General features: G+C 43.0%; 2 protein-coding genes across 6 annotated transcripts in view; both read left to right on the plus strand.

Annotated features, from left to right (window-relative positions):
• Positions 1 to 18674, plus strand: part of GRIN3A (glutamate ionotropic receptor NMDA type subunit 3A) — a 178285-nt gene that overhangs the window by 138471 nt on the left and 21140 nt on the right. The gene's annotated exons all lie outside the window — the stretch shown is intronic.
• PPP3R2 (protein phosphatase 3 regulatory subunit B, beta) lies at positions 12257 to 12769 on the plus strand. The gene has a single exon (XM_066254688.1). The coding sequence runs from the start codon at positions 12257 to 12259 to the stop codon at positions 12767 to 12769; it is 513 nt and encodes a 170-aa protein (XP_066110785.1).

An 18674-nucleotide genomic window follows, 5' to 3' on the forward strand; every position in this document is an offset into this window, starting at 1 on the left:
CTCGTGAGGAATAAATAAAACGGGAGTTTAATGAACTTTCCTAGGGGGAAGGGGTATAGGGCACAGTGCCGCAGAAGCAGGTGTGTTCTGGAAGGTATCCCCCACCCAGCAGGAAGACGGTCCTGTTTATCTCTGACCTTCCCTCCCAATTGCCAAGTACAGTCCAAGACTATGTCGGTTGCCACAGAGTAATTAACACCCTTTCATTTGCAATAAAATATTGCAGTTTGACTAAGAAATTCTATGGTCACCTCGTAGTAAGACCTGAAAGATGCCGTTTGCAGCTGGACAGTAATACTTGTTCCCTGTGAGAACCTTGATCTGTTCACTTCTCATCTCTCGGCAACCCCAGAACTGTCTAGCTGCGGTTACTCTGGAGGATAAACTCATTTTTTTTTTAATTCCGCGGCCTTATCTGGACCCCAGAGTCACCTAGGAAATTGCAGGTCCAACTCTGCAGACCAGACTCCTGCAATTTTCAGGAAGAAATTTTAAATTGACCTTAGATATTTCCTCATGATCCTCCCAGCACAACTGCGCCTCTGCCCTCAGCAGACTCATCATAGATCAATTCCACTGGGAGAAAACATATGGCAGGCTGTAAATTCCTTCATTTCCTTTGACTCAGCAAAAAAAAAAGGGGGGGGGGTTCAAGTCACTGAGTAAATTTAAGAGCTCCAGGAAAAGTGTTGTGTAATCTGTTATTTAGAAATCAAGAAAAGGAAGACAGCAGATCACAGTTTAGCCAACTCCCAAAATTCTTTGAGGAATTCTTATAACACATGATGATATCGCTTTTTGAAAATCTGCTTTAACTAACGGGCTGGCTTGCTTAGTTTCTCTCCTGTTGCTTCTTCTATCCTAAGCCCTTCTTTGTTTCATTATCCCCAGCTTTAATAAACGTACTCTCAAAATCAAAAGTTAATTAAATTAAAGGTCTAAACAGTGCACCTTTTAACCAACTGAGAATAGTCAAGAAGGAAGAGGGAACAGTGATCTTGGCACAGAATAGATAGCACACTCAGACCGTCTGAGGACAGTTTTCGAGAAACTATTTGCAAAAATTTGGTTTAAGGAAACTGACACGGAAAATACAGTCTCCCAGGGCAGGTAAGGTGGAAGAGACAGTACCACACTGAGCCTCAAGGCGAAAAACTGGAGACTGCCATGCCTAGAACCCAGCGGGGAATAGGAGAGGGCTTTTAACTGGAGCCTTTGGTTAGGGAAAACCTGACAGAGAGCCAGGGAGTAGATGCCAGACATCAGTTTCCCCCCACGTCCCATCTTCCACCACTGCCTTAGAGCCAGGCAGCCATCCATGGGGTCCTTCCCAAGGCATAAAGCAGGATGGAGAAAGGTGGAGAGTGGATCTGAGGGGGCAAAAGAATGTCTCACATACCCCTCGTGGCAGGTGGAGGTGGGGCTGGGCCAGTCAGGAGAAAGTGCTTGCAGCCGGACCATCTGGGAATGTGCAGCCTCTGCACCTGCAGACAGAGGTCCTGCTGCAGGCAGAGGTCCAGCTGCAGACAGAGGTCCCGCTGCAGGCAGAGGTCCAGCTGCAGACAGAGGTCCAGCTGCAGGCAGAGCTCATGCCTTGTGCTGGAGGAAGAGCGAAGTACAATCAGGTCCACAGAACAACCCGGGTCTCGGGAGTCAGACCACCCTGGTTCCACCATTACAATGAGGAGGCAGCTTTATATCATTGAGGAAATTACTTAACCCCTCTGAGCCCCAGTTTAATCCATACCTTGCTAGGTTGTTACAAGATTTTCTGTGTTATCTCTGAATCCCGGGTTCTCGTGTTATTATTGAGTGCCAAGGGAAACTAATACACACTAAGCAAGAGGTCAAAGGTCATGGTAGAAGGAGCTCTATCCCTGGAATCCAGAGAGTTTGATTACATGGGTAGGAAAAAGGAGAAGTAAAGTTGAAAACAGTCTAAAAGTAAATCATTACACTTTTCCGTGGCCTTTCTTCAAGGCAAGTGCACAATAAGAAACTTTGCCCATTCCATCCTTGATCTCATCCTCAACTTGACTCTCTTTCATCCCTGAACTTACTTTGTCCTTGATCTCTCCCCATTTCTAGCTGCCTAACCTGACCTGACCTTTAGTCCACTCTGGACCCTTCCCATCCATGGCCTCCTCAATCCTGAACTTCATCCAGTAAGGGGCGGGGCCACAGGGCAGGGATGAAGTTGTCTGTTAAGCTCAGTATTAGGTAATATTTACAAGCACAGGTTTAAATCATTTGTTTTTAGGAGCACTGTAGAAGAACTAATGTAAACATAACCATGGCATCAAAATATCCACATCAGAAAGGTGCATGAAAACACCATGAACACAAATTCCCTCAGCTCTCTGAGGTTCCTCCTTTGTAAAATGGAGGCGGCAATGTTTGAGGTTTCTGACTTGGCATAAGGAATAGAGATAATGTACGTGAAAGTGCTGGACATATAGTAGGTGCTGAACAGGTGGTAGGTGTATCTGTCCTGGCCCTGCCGTGACCAACTGAGTGACCTTTGGCAAATCACTTAAGTTGACTTCCCCCCTTAATATTGAGCTGTGCAGCATACCCAACTGAGAGAGTACTGTGGTTCTCAAGCAGGTAGAGGACTCCTGACCTCCCTTGCTGAATATACGGGTCCTGGGACACAGGGGACAGCGCACTAACTGGTCTCCAGTCTGGGCTCTTCATCTCAAACCACCAAAATGTGCATCTAATATGAAACCTGTTAGTATTGGTTCACTGAGAAAACAGAGATTTCTCAAGCAGATCCATTCTTCTCTCTGTTAATTGGTGGTGGTGGTGAAACAGTGGTGGGATTCAGCCGGTTTGTACCACTCTGGCAGAACCAATACCTAATGTTTTATTGAGTTCGGCGAACCAGTTGTTAAAATGGCACTTGTAATTAGGGTTCTCTCTAAGGTGGGTGGCTGGGCAGCTGCCCAATGTTAAAATCACAAATTTACATTCCTTACTCTTTTTTTTTAATGTTCATCCGTGCAACAGCGTGTTCTAAGTGCCCATAGTGATGTTCATTCCGTTGATAGGTGAAAAATACTTGACAGAACTATGCTTCTAATATTTATTTATTCACTTCATAAAATTCATTACAGTATACTTTTGATACTGCATTTTAATTCCCTCACATTTGTTCCTTCAGTAAACATTCATATAACGTAAAAAGAAAAAGTGTCAAACAACCAGGGGGTGACAAGCTGTCAATGAAAATATCTTAATAACAATTGCATTGTTTTTTGTCAGGTATTATTTAACATTTTTTCATTAATATTATAAAACTCTTATAACAATCTAGTTTTGTGTACCTGTTTGATTGTTCTTATTTAAGTATTAAATGCATGAAATAATAAACTACCTTTTAGTATATATTTTTTATACTTAAAAAGGTCATTAGGGCAGAGAACCATTGTTAAATTATTTGAATCCCACCACTGGCGGGGATGGGAGGAAGAGTTAGTCAACTATACATTGAAAGCCAAGGAAATCCCACAAGCCACATCAAGAAACTTCAGTGCTGGTCAATTTTCTGTCCAGTTTATTTATAAAAACCCAAATGGAATGGTCCAGGGTGGGGGAGGGGTAAGTTTTAATGCAGTCTTTTCTGCTCTTGACAACTAGGTCATGTCTCAATAGCTTCCTATGCCCTCTCATCCCTATCCCTTCCTTTTTCAATTTAAAATGTCACTGCTATTCAACCTGATGAAACCTTATGTGAGGCAAGGAAAGTTAATGACTGGAGATTGCTTTAAATTGAAAACCCGTGTATGTCGAGAGCCACCTTGACAGCTGAGTGCTTCCTTTGGAATAGCCTAAGCAATTAAGTTTAATATTTGAGCCAAGCGTAAGGTCAGATGGAACCTACCCAGGTAGCACTTTCTGGAAACCTGAAGAAGCACAAAGCTGTGCATGTGTCCTTTTAGGATGTGCAGTGGAATTGCACCTAAGAAAGGGAAGCCAATTTTAGAAAGACCTTACCTTCTTTTACTACCAGAACAAATTTATTCATTTGTTTGTTCATTCATTTATTCGCTCATTCTTCCACCCATCTATCCATCTGTCAGGAAACATGTATTGAACTCCTGTGTGCGCTCTGTGAACCTGGTGCAGGTAATGGAGAAACGAATACAAAGCCTACTGACAGGGGGAGACACACTTGTGAACAAACCCCTTCCATCACACCACCACAGGGTCAGCAGAAGATACAGGGTAGATCTGTGACATAGGCAAGCCCATGATTCCTCATGGAAGAGCAAGAAGGAATCAGAGATGGCTTCCCGGAGGAGGTAACCTTTGTAGAAGGAGAAAACCCTCCAGCTAGAACATGAGCAAGACACTGAGGCATAAAATTTGGCCCCATCCTCCGAAGACACCCAGTCATGCTGGATGGACAGACAGGAGTCCATGCCCTCTCACTGGTGCCCTCCTCGGGGATTCTGCTATTATAGTTGGTCACCTTCCCTGGCTCACCTGCTATGCAGCCACAGCTGGACCCAGAAGTAAATTATACCTTTAGCTCTTCCTGTGTTCTGCGTTGTAGCCCCTCTTACTTCCACAAGAGCAGGGACATCTTTTTTAGTCTCCATATGGAAAGTAGTCTGGAATAACAGAAAGTGTTTCCGCTCCGGAAGTGGACGTACTGGAGTCTGACTCCTTTCTCTATCAATGGGTGTCTTTGCGAGCCATTCCACTTCTAAACTTTCACATCCTCACCCCACAGCTGGGGATAATAATAAAGTCTACTTGTAAATGATGAAATAGACTTAATGAGCTAGTTTATGGAAAACATCTATGTGTAATTTAACAAATGTTTCCTCCTTCTTCCCTGAGTATAGAGCTATACACACAGAAGAAAAAAATATTTAGCAAATAATAAGCACATGCAAAAAAATAATAATAATAAGCAGAGGCAAGAAATTACAGGTGGTGCACCCTCCCTCATAGACCCATCTGCAAAAGAGCAGGAGCATTTTATAATTACAAGCATCTTAGAATTTCAACATTACCTTTTATTGCTTACATATGTTTTACAACTGAAGACTTTTTTGGCAGGACTTGAGAAAGACATGATTCTGGAATTTTTCATTTTGCAAAGTGCTGGATTAACCAGTTGTTTTGTTCTTGCCTTTTTCAAAATTTTATTTTTTATTAAATTTATTGGAGTGATGTCAGTTAATTAAATTATATAGGTTTCAAGTGTGCAGTTCCATTACTTCACCTGTATATTCCATTGCGTGCCTACCACCCGTAGTCAAATCTTCCTCCATCACTATATACAATATTTGACCCCCCTTATCTTTACTACCCCCACCCCATTCCTTCTGGTAACCACCATACTGTCGTCTATGTCTATGTGTTTTTGTTTGTTCGTTTGTTGCTTTCAGTTTTATATCCCACATATGCGTGAAATCACATGGTTCTTAACTCTTTTTTCTGATTTATTTCACTTAACATGATAGTCTCAAGATCCATCCATGTTGTCGCAAATGGCAATTCATGGTGGGTAGGCATGTCCACAAGATGTCCCTGCTCTTGTGGAAGTGAGAGGGGCTATAAAGCAGAACACAGGAAGAGCTAAAGGTATTCATCTTTTCTTATGACTCAGTAGTATTTCATTATATACATGTACCACATCTTCTTTATCCAATCATCTCTCAATTAACCAGCTTTTATAGCAGTATCATGTCAATGTGAGAAACTTCCAAATCTCTAAGAATTTTTATTTGAGCCACACTGTCGACAGTTGCCAGAAAGCAAAGTCTCAACAGTTTGAGAAAGGTCTGAAAAATGGCAGTTTTTTCACTTATTTTATACATCAGGATGAAAGGGCAAGACGTAAGGGGGTTACATGAAATTGATTGGTGATAGATTAGGGAAGTGGGAGAGAGCAAAGTGGAGAAATATCTGGGATTGGATAAAAAGTAAAAGTGTATGTACTGAAACTTCTTTTACATAGGCAGGAGGAAGGCAGGGGGTAGTAAATTAACAGGATAACGGCAATGAGGGCATTTGTTGGTTCCTGCTCTGGTGGGATGCCTGCCCTGATGGAGGCAGGAAGAGATTACCCTTCCATTTCACAAGTATGTTATCAGGTTGTTGTAGATGCAAAAGACAACAGGCAGGCTAGATTAAGGGAAGCACTGACCTTTGTTTAGAAAATAATGCCACCCTAGGACATGCCTACTCACCATGAACTGCTTTCAGTTAGAAAGTTTTAATTTCAGATCTTCCTGTGTGGTTACTTTAGGTCTCTGAGTTTGCAAGGGCACCCTGCTGGGCTCACCTGAGCTTGTCAGGTGTAGTTGGCCCTGTCCACACATGTCATTCATTTTATCAACTCAGTTTCAAGGTTTGAGTTGGAAAATGAGAAGATAGCTTATACTAACCATTAGATCAGGGGTCCCCAAACTTTTTACACAGGGGGCCATTTCACTGTCCCTCAGACCGTTGGAGGGCCGGACTATAAAAAAAAAAAACAACTATGAATAAATCCCTATGCACACTGCACATATCTTATTTTAAAGTAAAAATAAATAAATAAATAAATAAATAAAAACGGGAACAAATACAATATTTAAAATAAAGACCAAGTAAATTTAAATCAACAAACTGACCAGTATTTCAATGGGAACTATGCTCCTCTCACTGACCACCAATGAAAGAGGTGCCCCTTCCGGAAGTGCAGCGGGGCCGGAAAGATGGCCTCAGGGGGTGCATGTGGCCCGTGGGCCGTAGTTTGGGGACCCCTGCATTAGATGCACTGTTAACAGATATTTAAAGAAACAACAGGGCTATTTCCTTTAAATGAGATCAAGGGTATTTCAAGTTAGGTTGCTAGGTAGGCGGTCTGGAGACCGACAATGTCTCACTCTTGTTCCCCCCCCCCCCCCGCACTGCATAACATCACAGGGCTAGGACTGCTTCTTTTTGCTCCTTGGTTACTAAATTTGAATTCTGATACAAGGAAAACTAATTCTAGCAAATGACCCCATCACCCTTGCTAATGGCCAAGTAAACAGATCTCATGGAATCAGGGTCTCCTCTTTTCTATACCAGAGATGCTTGGGGCATAAATTATACCCAAGACCACATACTGTTAATAGGTTTTCCTTTTCCCCTGGTTAAATTCAATGAAGTCATGAATATTTATGAATGTTATTTATTTACTATGTGACTAAAAGGTATGAACAGTACGCAAACTGATTAGAACTATTGTGAGAGTTCTTTTTTCCTTTTTTTTATATATATTTTTTTACACTGAAATCTATGGGTGATCACATGAAACAGTTCTCCTCCCTAATTATTCCCTGTGCTAAGTAGTTGCCTCCAGGCTCTGGAGATTTCTGCTTGAAGTAAACAGAGAAAGCATAGAAATGTGTGAAGATTGCCATCTAGTGGTGATGATGTAAGATGTCACAAACTATCAGAAAGCTGTCTTTTTATTTCCCATTAACTGAGCCTAAGGATGTAAGAAATTGCCCTAACATTTCCTCTGTCATATCTAAGGCTTCTAAAGATACTTCCTCCCCATACATCTGTGTAAGTTGGTGGAATGTTAGCACAGTTTAGCTGAGAAGGCAGCATCATGGGAGAGCCCCCAATGCCTTACATGTCCTCAACCCTTTACATGGTGAAATACAATTGAATAAACCACATCCTGGATAGAATGATTGAATAATCATTGCCCTTGCTTCAGTGTCCGGGGCAGGGTCAAACCACCTCTTCAGTTTATCTAATACCATGCTTTCCCTTGACCTTCCTGCTTAGCCACATGGCCTTCCCTTAGTTCCTCCATTTTGATGTGCTCCTCCTGCCCCAGTGCCTTTGCACTTCCTTCTTCCTGTAACACTCATTCCTGCCTAGAGTACCCTGTTAACTTCTCCTCCTGGAGGTTTTCAGCTCAATCACTGTTTTCCCAGTAAAGGTTTTGTGGGTCCCTCTGACTGGAGCAAATTCCTACTGTGTTATCTCTCAGCTATAACCCAATAGATTCTTCTTTCACATTTATGGGCATGATAAAGTAATTGACATGCCACTTGCCTATAAATCTGTAAGTTCCTGGGGGCAGAGGCAGCTTGGAAATTATCTGCTTTAGACCACTACTGTCTTCTTCTCATACGTTAGATGCTTAATAAATATTTGTGAAGAAAAAACAGTTGAGTCTATCTGCTTGTGTATAAATATAAACAATCTATTAAACCTTTCCAGGCAAGCCTAAAGTAGGCAATAATGATAACATCCCATTTTTATACCTACTATGTGTGAAGCATTTAGTCTAATTCTTTATATGTTCTATCGCACTTATTCCTGAAAATGATGCTGAGTTAGCGTTTGTATTCTTGTATCACAGGTGAGCAAACAGTGACTCAGACAAGTAACTCTGCTCAAGATCACAGAATTATTAAATAGAAAAACTGTTTTTGAAAACCAAATACTCCAAAGCTTGTATTAAAAGTTACCTCAGAATTACAAAAGAAAATCAAGCATAATGCTTTTGATCCTTCTGAATATACAGATAAACCATAATAAACATAAAAGACTGAGTAACTAAATCCTTAAAGCCATATTGCTTGCTAAACTGTAGATTTCTCAATGGCAAAACTTATGTTTGTCAAGAGACTGTGCCTTGTTCACCATAGAAAACCCCAGGACTGGGCCCCGGGCCTGGCACATAGCAGGTACTCATTATGTTTTTGTTAAGCGGCTTTAAACTTGAAACAAGGTTGGTCATATCTAAAGAAGATAAGACACATAGATAGCCAGAGTCATATTTTTGCTTTGGAAAAAGCAAATAAAGAAAAGGAAAGGGAAAGGAAAGCAGACAGGGTGTGAAATATATTAAGCACCTACTATGTGCTGGCAGGCTATTTCAGATGCTGTTTTCAGTTATTATTTTAGGGATTATTCTAGTTAAATCTAAAATAACACTGTGACATCATTATATATTATTCCTGCTTTGAAAATAAGAAATCTGATGCTCATGAATGGTTTTTAAATCTAGGGCGATGTGGTGCCACTGTCTACCTGGTGACTAACCCCAACACAGATAGATGTTAAATTTGGTGACCCCCAATATCACAGAAAGGGGAGGACTTCCAGCTAAAGCACGAGGATCTTCTGTGACACTCCCAGAATGGCCTTCAGTGAGCCTCAAACCTCATCACTTACATTTCTATTGGCTTTGTTTTCCAATGTCAGTCATTTTTTGCACCTAACCATCTCATAGCTCTTCATCTGAAAGCTCTTGAGAAAGAAAATAAAAAGGAACTTGCTGAAACAGAAGGACTATCAGGCTCCTGATTTCTTACTAAGCAATCTGTCAGCCCTTTAATTTAGTTACTACAATGACTGTCCCACTCTCCAGATCCTTCCACAGTTTTACACAGAAAAAGTAACAAAGAGTATTTTCCATAGTAATGGCTAAGATCAATGGCCAGAGGAAATCGAAACAATGGCATTGTATAATGTCCCGTAATAATGCTGAACTACAATGTTTATGAAATGGGGAGGTCCACTTCCCATCGACTAGAACTTCAGATCCAGCATAGCATTATGTCCCCTACAAGGCAGGAGTGAAGCAGTTCTGGTTGCGCACACGAATTATTTCAGTGACATGTCACCATCTCCCCAGCATCGTCCAATCAACCGTTATGTTGGTTAACTCTTAAGACAGTATTTCTCCCCTTACATAGTGTTTTTGTATGCACTCCCTCATCTCACTCTTACAATAACTGCATGCAATAGATAAAGCAGGTGTGATAACTGTCACCCTTTACAGATGAGGACACTGAGGCTGGGACCAGTAACAGCTCCACTAAGTGCTCACGGCTAATAGAGGCAGAGTGGAGCCTTGGAACCTAGTCTGTTTAAGTCCTCTGCTGCTCCCTCTGCTATCCCCTTGATATCTCCTACGGACACACCCTTGTAGAGAAACATGGCTTACTAAAAGTTTCCACACCCAACAGCTCCTTTCTAAATGATGACCGTCAAGGAGTTAACTCAAGAGAAAGTCACTGAGGATTCCATCAGAGTGCCTGCTGGCCCAGTGAGGTCAGTCCCCGGATTCCTTAAGCCTACAATAGAAAGTCTGCAGCCAGTCCCAAAGAATGCTGAGCTGGAGGAGCCTAAGTTTACACTGGTCAAGTGCTTAGAGCAGAGAGGGGCACACTGAAAACAGTATATGAGACATGTTCCTTACATGGACGTAACCCGGACTTTTGTTTGCAGGCTGCCAAGTACTCTTCCTTCAGACATCATCTCCAACAGCAGGGAGAAGAGTAATAAAATGAGTAATAGTAACAATAATGGTCATGGCTTATCATATTGGCTAAAAGCAGCTTTAATCCTCGTACAAGTGTACAAAATATATACCAGCTGCATTTTGCACAGGGGAAAACCAACGTGAAGCAACTTGTCCAGAGCCTTATTGCTACTACGTGGACAGCTAAGATTTGATGCTGGGTCCTCCTATTTTAAATTCTTTCTATCTTATAATGCTTCTTTCAGATCTAGTTAATTCGTTAAATTGGGATAATAATTCAGTAACCAAATATGTTAGCCTCCAAACCTTTCCTTCCCCCTTAAACTATCTAGATCCAGCGGTAAGGTATCATGTGGCCTTGTGCAGTTTCAGCAAGATTACCTTTAGATGGATATTTTGGCTAAACTGAAGCACAGAGAACATGCCAGCATTTTTAAAATAAAGGAATTTTTTTAATTTTGTGGCCTGGGATTCCCTCAAGTAACTTTTTTTTTTTTTGTATTTTTCTGAAGTGAGAAGCGGGGAGGAAGAGAGACAGACTCCCACATGCACCCAACCGGGATCCACCCAGCGTGCCCACCAGGGGCGATGCTCTGCCCCTCTGGGACATTGCTCACTTGCAACCAGAGCCATGCAAGCACCTGAGGTGGAGACCATGGAACCATCCTCAGCACCCGGGCCAACTTTGCTCCAATGGAGCCCTGGCTGCAGGAAGGGGAAGAGAGAGACAGAGAGAAAGGAGAGGGGGAAGGGTGGAGAAGCAGATGGGCACTTCTCCTGTGTGCCCTGGCCGGGAATCAAACCCGGGACTTCCACACGCCAGGCCGACACTCTACCGCTGAGTCAGCTGGCCAGGGCCCCCCACCACCACCACCACCACCACCACCAAGTCACTTTATACTGCATTGTTCTTAAACCAAATTGATTTCATATGCAGCTGGAGTAACTGAAGGAAGAAGGATATGAGGGCACGTGATTCTAATCTTCAACAAAAAAGACATATCAGTGGAAGCAAAGGGGACAGAGTGAGATATCCTAGGGGTCACGGTCACTTCAACACAAGCCAATGGCTTCCCTGAGCACCTGGCAGCCATTCCCCAAAACACTCTGCGGACAGCCACCAGACACCCGTCCAGCAAGCATGTGGACTGCACAAGATGATGGATTTGAGGTAATAGGGTGACGGAGGCTATCCTCGTGGGACCTGTGTCTTTTTGAAAAATGCCCGGAATCCAGTGTTGTGTGCATTCCTCAGGAATACGCTCCTACCTTGTGGGTGTTCCGCATGAGAAATTCTGTGTGAAATCTGGGCGGTTTCTTACAAAGACCATGAGCCCCAGATCCTGAAGAAGGCCAGTGACCACTGTCCCAGAAGAATGCCAATGCCTGCTTCCCCTCGCAGAGACTTCAGGGAATATATAACAACGTCACCGTTTGCCGGGTTACCTCTCGGGCCCTCACATGAGGGCGGTAGGGAGCGTAAGGAGCCCTTGTCCGCAGTCCACTCCTCCGTCTTCAGCACACAGTTATGGAGCACACACTGAATGCATGTCAGGCACAGTGCTGGGGACACTGTGAGGAGTAGTGCCAGCGCCCCCGGCCCCCTGCAGTTCACTGTGTAGCAAACTGAGAAGTGAGGAAGCCAGAGAACAAAAGCACAGCGAGGAGAGGAGTTATCACGGAAATCTACTAGCCTGGGACCAGGAAGGGGGAGGGTCGCCCGCTCGCAGCCCCTTCCTCTCCTGCTTGCCCTGCAAGCTGCCCCCTCCCGCCACGTCTCCCCTCCCCCCTCCTCTCCCACCAGTCCCTCCCCGCCCCGCGCCCAGCCTCCTATTTCCTGGTCGAGTGCCGAGTCCCGCGATCCCACTGCACCTGCCAGTCTCCCCCCGCCCCACCCGCGTGGCGGTTCAACCGTCCCGCGCGCGCCGGCAGCCCACGGCCCCTGAGCCCCTGTGGGTGGGCTGGGCGTCCACGATGGGGAACGAGGCCAGTTACCCCAAGGAGATGTGCCCCCACTTTGACAGAGATGAAATTAAAAGGTTGAGAAAGAGCTTTAAGAAGCTGGACTCGGACTCCTCGGGTGCCCTGAGCGTGGACGAGTTCATGAAGCTGCCCGAGCTGAAGGAGAACCCGTTGGTGCAGCGAGTGATCGAGGTCTTTGACACCGACGGCGACGGGGAGGTGGACTTCGAAGAGTTCATCGTGGGCACCTCCAATTTCAGTGTCAGGGGAGATGGGGAGCAGAAGCTGAGGTTTGCTTTCAACATCTACGACATAGATCGAGACGGCTACATTTCCAACGGGGAGCTCTTCCAGGTGCTGAAGATGATGGTGGGGGACAACCTGGAGGACTGGCAGCTCCAGCAGCTCGTGGACAAAACCATCATCACCCTGGACAAGGACGGCGATGGGAAACTCTCCTTCGAGGAATTCAGTGCTGTGGTTGGGAGCTTGGATCTGCACAAGAAGTTGGTGGTGATTGTGTGACCTTTTTTTAAAAGAGTACCACCCAATAACGACTTTCTCTCTCTCTTTTTAAGATCAGCTCAAGACTCCCAGCAGATGTCTTTCTGATTTATTTGGCAGTATTTCTCTTTGTAAAGCTGCATTTTCTGACTTGAACCTCATGACCAGCTCAGTGTTATTATTAATTCTTCTGGCAGTGATTCCGGGTAACACTTGAAGGAGCTGGGTGGGGAAAGAGGAGGAAATGGCTTGTATAAATGTCCTTTTCTTAGTTTTAAGTCAGAGACCAAACTATAAAGAGTCAAAAAGAACTAATAAGTTCAAAAATAAGAGAATATATATAACTTTGCCTTTACTTCTTATGGTTTTATATATGGGAAATAATTATACTGTTCAAATCCAGTGTTAGGTGAACAGTTCAGGTGTCTTTTGACAGATTGTTAATTTCCCATTGTAGCAACAGGGACACATAATTTCTCTTGTTTGAGCACCTTTTAATCACCTCTCTCTGGGCAACAGCCATCCACCTTTGTTTCCCAGGCTGCAGACCTCTTCCCATGATGCATCTAGAAATCCCTGAGCATGTCTTCTTTTGTCTTTTTTTCCATTGACTTGAGAGAGAGGAGAGAAAGAGGGGAAGGAGAAAGAGAGAAGCTTCAACTCTTTGTTCCACCTAGTTGTGCACCCATTGATTGCTTCTCATACGTGCCCTGTTGGGGCTTGATCTGGTGACCTCAGGGTCAAGCTGGCACCCTCGTGATTGAGCTGGCGATCCTGGTATCCAACCGGTGACCTCAATGTTCTGTGATGATTTTCCATACACTGCGTCACCATCCAGAGCCCTGAGCGTGTCACGAGGACTAGAAGTCCAGTTGGGCTCCTCATGTCACATTACTCCAGCTCCTAACAGAAACTGGTGTCAGGGCTCTTGTAAGAAATGTTAAGCCCTAGACTAAGTGCCCTGCCCAACTGTCAGCACCAGCAGCAGTGGGTTTTCAGGGTTGACTGCCCCCCCCCCCGGTATTAAGCTCAGTTAAGGGATTTCCAGTCAAACGGGGCAGAAGCCTTTCTGGAAATCTCCCTCGCATCCAATACCCAGCCCCATGCCACCTGGAGAGAACGAGACAGATCTCCTGGTTCTCCCCCCCAGCAGAGGCAGGGAAAACTCTGGCTGTAGTGGACTTTCCCCAGGATGCTAACTAACATGGTGTCGATCCTGGGGTCAGAGATGGGGGAATCCATCCCTGCAGCAAAGACGAATGCTGCCTATACTAACTAAGATTATCAGTTTTGAAAATTAGACCTGGGGCCTGGCAGGGAAGCTGAGATCCCTGCAGCCATCCATCCCTCTCATCCCAGGAAGCCGTTTCTCTAATGTAACATTCAGTCCAGAGTTCCTCACCCCCGGAGAAGCCTGCAGCCAAAGGGCATGCTGGAGCCAGTTGACTCAGTGAGGGCCAGTGCATGTGCATCTCTGCCCAGCTCCGTGTTCAGTGACGTCATGTCGATGGCCTGCAACTGGCCACAGTAGGAGTAGCACGTCCCAGCAAAAAACAGAAAATGGTAGTTGGTTTGGTTTGTTTTGTTTTTGGAGAGCAGTATGCCAGTGATTGCATCTACCCTAGACGTTGAGTCTCTGGAGGTCCCACTTCAGACTCCCCTGTTTCTCCCAGGGCGCCACTCCCTAGAGAAGGAGCTGAAGGCTCTGAAACCCAGGGCAGTGAAGCATTCTCGCTCTGCGCATTCTTAGCCAAGAAATAAAACTCAGGTGCTTTTCCTCGGGACAAGGGAGCTCATTTCAAGGAGATTTATTATCCTTATATTTTGAAGAAGCTGGTAGCTGGTCTTAACAACAACAGAAAAATAAAAAGAACAGGAAAAATAATTTCACAGATTTAATTACTATCAGAACACCTATCTATCAAGGCACCCTGCCATACTTTTTATTTAATAGATTACTTAGGAAGCACAAAGAATAGGAGTCTCTGTCTCTTTAATTCCTGTGCAGTCCTACCAAAAAAAAAAAAAGAAGAAGGTATTAATAACCAGTAAGCGTTCCCAACCCTGAAGTGATATGAGTCCTACTCCTATTACAAGGTGACATCTTTTTTGTTTTTGTTTTTGTTTGTTTGTTTTAGTATGGGGGGGGAGAGAGAGCAAAAGGGACAGATAAGGACAGACCGACAAAAAGGGAGAGAAATGAGAAGCATCAATTCTTTGTTGCAGCACCTTAGGTGTTCATTGATTGCTTTTGTTATATGTGCCTTGACCTCCAACCGAGCCAGTGACCCCTTGCTCAAACTGGCAACCTTAGGCTCAAACCATTGATCTTGGCCTTCAAACCAGCGATCTTTGGGCCCAAGCCAGCAATCATGGGGTCATGGCTATGATCCCACACTCAAGCCAGCAACCCCACACTCAAGCTGGTGAACCCGCACTCAAGCCAGATGAGCACATGCTCAGCTGGCAACTTGGACTCAAGCCAATGACCTTTGCCTTCAAACCACCAACCTTTGGGCTAAAACCAGCAACCATAGGGTTGTCTCTATGATCTCACACTCAACCCAGCGACCCCACGCTCAAGCTGGTGAGAGCACACTCAAGCCCAATGAGCCTGTGCTCAAGCTGGCAAACTTGGGGTTTCCAACCTGGGTCTTTTGCATCTCAGGTTGATGCTCTATTCACTGTGCCACCACCTGGTCAGGGGGTGACATAGTTCTAAGACTCAGACACAACTGGGTTTGGATTCAGTACCAGCTAGGTTTTTATTTCATTACTTTGTTATTAACTGCATGAGCATAAGCAAGTTACTTAACTGCTCTGTGTCATTCCTCCTAATTAAAGTGAGGATCCATCCCAGGGTTAGTTTGAGGATTCAAAAAGACAAAACCTATAAAGTGCCTTTGCTTCCCCCTTTAAATCCACACATAGGAAGATGGGAAGCCTAAGATACCTTTTGAACCTTGATTTAGTATTTAGCCACACCCACTCTAAATTTAACTGGACATTTGTGTAATCCTAATCCAGAGAGAAAACAAGCTCAAGGTGGTCCTACCTCCTCATATGCAGAGGGGACAGCAGACTTCTCTAGTGGAGGAGTTTAAAAGAGAAAGGCTCTGTCTGTCATTCTAACCCAACCTGTTTGACTTTTATGGAGGAAATGTTGCATGAGGAAAGTGAGCATATGTAATGCTAACTGGGATGACTTCTAAAAAAGAGACATTATTTATATACGTACTCTGCAGTGTGCACAGTAAAATACAGAAATTTTAAAATTATGACCAAGGGTTTGAAAGATGTTGTATTACATATTCAAATTTAACCAGAAGAGGGAAAATATTTCAGCTTCTAGAGTAATTGGAATTAAGCCAATTTCTCAATCAGTCTACTTACTCTAGTTTCCCAAGTCTTTGTGGCAATAACCTTGAACTGAGAGGCTATTTCTAGCTTCAGCAACTGGAAAGATCTAATTTTATATGGCGTTTGGGGAAGAAAGATTACATTTACTTTAAAGTTGTTAGAATGCTTTGATTTTTTTCTCTGTTATTCTTTACGAACAAATCTAGTTCTGTACAACTTTCGGGGATGATAAATAATTAACATTTATTGAACAACTGTCCCAGATACTGTTACATTTATTGTATCATTTAATCATCATAATACTGTGAAATAGGTGCCATCATCTGTTTTACAGATGATGCTATAGAGAGATCTAGAATCTTCTCCAAGGTCACCCAGCTGGTTAGTGGCAAAGCAAGAACTTGAACCAAATTTTCTGGCCCCAGACACTAAGCTTTTCCCACCTTGCTGCATTGTCTATTTTTATGGTTCCTACATTTACCGGCCTCAAGTTATTTCTTACAGTCTTATTAATGTAATCAAGTCAAACCTCAGTTTTCATGAAAGGGATGAATTGCTTGTCAAGGAGCCCCTCTTCTTTGGTCTTATATATTTAAAAAAAAAAAACAAAAACAAAAAATATTCAGCAAAGCAGTCATAAATCTTCTTCTACTTCCATCTCATTTTGAAAACTGATAACAGCAGTTACCAATATCTTTTGAGGCTATAGAGATCAGTAACAATATGTTCTTATGAAACCGGTATTAACTGATTATGTCTGCTCTCTGCCATATGTTGCAATCCCCAAATCAGTAGACATTTCTTCTTTTGAAATATATGGGGACAAACAGATTTAAAACAGTTTTTATCCTCTAAGCACATCATGCTTTAGAAGGATTCTCAAGGAATAACCTTCCAACATTTTTTTTAATTACAAATTTCATTCTTCAGTTATGCTACTGTTTCTCTCTGTTAGAACATAGAGCAGGTAGTTATTCTGGCTGCTGCATTTTATCTATTTAACGTGACTTGAAAAGGAGAGGTTTTTTTAAGATGAAAAACTAACACTGAAAGGACACTAGCAGCAATAAAGCTGTGTAGATCAAAGGATACAATCTGACAGCTCAGAGGCTACATCTGACCCACAAATAAATCGTTTTGTTGTCAGTTTTACAAGGTGTTTGTCCTCACAATATTTTTATTTTACAATGTTTTTTAAAATCTGAACTTTATTTTTTTAATCAAAATTAGCATAAGAAAATACAGGCCACTCCAGGATAGGGTGTCTTTTTATGGCTGAAGTATCTTTGAAGCATGCGGCTGAAATTAAGTCACAACGAAGAGAAGTGAACGCATTCTACTCTTTAGTACAAAAGCTTAAAATGAATTGAAGTGTTCATTATTTTTTTAAAAACAACAAAGCAACTGGTCATAAAACATTTATCCCAACAAAAGATATTCTTTTAATGAGTGCAACAACAGAAGAGTTTACATTAGCACAAACTGCTATATAACAAAATCTAGCGAAACAAAGCTATCAGGAAAACTTAAAAATGGAGAAATGTACCGTATTGGAAAAGGGGTACATGGCTTATTTTCCAGATTTTTCTGAAATGCATAATTGGACAAAGGATATAAGGTATGATTCATACAAAAAGAGAGAGGAAAAACTAACACTGACAACTAGCCTAATTGGACAAATATGAGTGAGAATATTTAAAACAGAAAAAAATGATTAGTGCATCTCTGACAGCACTAGGAATGACCATCCCCCTCGTCTCTGGCTGTCTGCACACCACCAAGTGACCAAAGAGTTATGTCATCTGACCTGGTAATCCCACCCACTGCAATATCTATCTCAAAGAAAGAATCAAAAATATTTTTTAAAATGCTATGCACAGATTTTCTATTGTAGCATTATATATCACATATATAAATAAAATAATAGGAAAGAAACCAGTTGACAATTTGGGAGTGGTTAAGTCAGTTATGGTAAAATAATAGGTGATAGTATTAAAGGTGATTTATTTTAAAGGCTTTAAAATAAATAAAATGACTGTGTAAACCCATAAAACGTTAAAGAATAGTATTGTTTTTAAAAAAGAATAATGGTTAGCTTGACCAGATGGTGGTGCAGTGGATAGAACGTCGAACTAGGATACAGAGGACCCAGGGTCAATACTCTGAGATCACCGGCCTTAGTATAGGCTCATCTGGTTAGAGTGTGGGCTCACCAGCTTGGGCGCAGGATTGCTGGCTTGAGCATAGGATCATAGACATGACCCCAAGGTTGCTGGCTTGAGCCCAAGGTTGCTGGCTTGAGTAAGGGGTTAGTGTCTCGGCTGGAGCTCCCGGTCAAAACACATATGAAAAGACAATCAATGAACAACTAAGGTGCTGCAATGAAGAACTGATGCTTCTCATCTCTTTCTCTTCCTGCCTGCCTGTCCCTCTCTGTCCCTCTCTCTGTCTCTGTCTCTCTCACAAAAGAAAGGAAGGAAGGGAGAGAGGGAAAATTTTTTTAGAAACCTTAAATAATTACACTGCACAATCTTATCCCACTCTCTCCAGCCCAGCACTCTCTATG

The sequence above is a fragment of the Saccopteryx bilineata genome, chromosome 2 (genome assembly GCF_036850765.1).
Source record: "Saccopteryx bilineata isolate mSacBil1 chromosome 2, mSacBil1_pri_phased_curated, whole genome shotgun sequence".
In the NCBI taxonomy this organism is placed as follows: Eukaryota; Metazoa; Chordata; class Mammalia; order Chiroptera; family Emballonuridae; genus Saccopteryx; species Saccopteryx bilineata.

Coding starts and splice junctions, on each gene's coding strand:
- PPP3R2 (XM_066254688.1), top strand. CDS start 12,257: ATGGGGAACGAGGCCAGTTACCCCAAGGAGATGTGCCCCCACTTTGAC.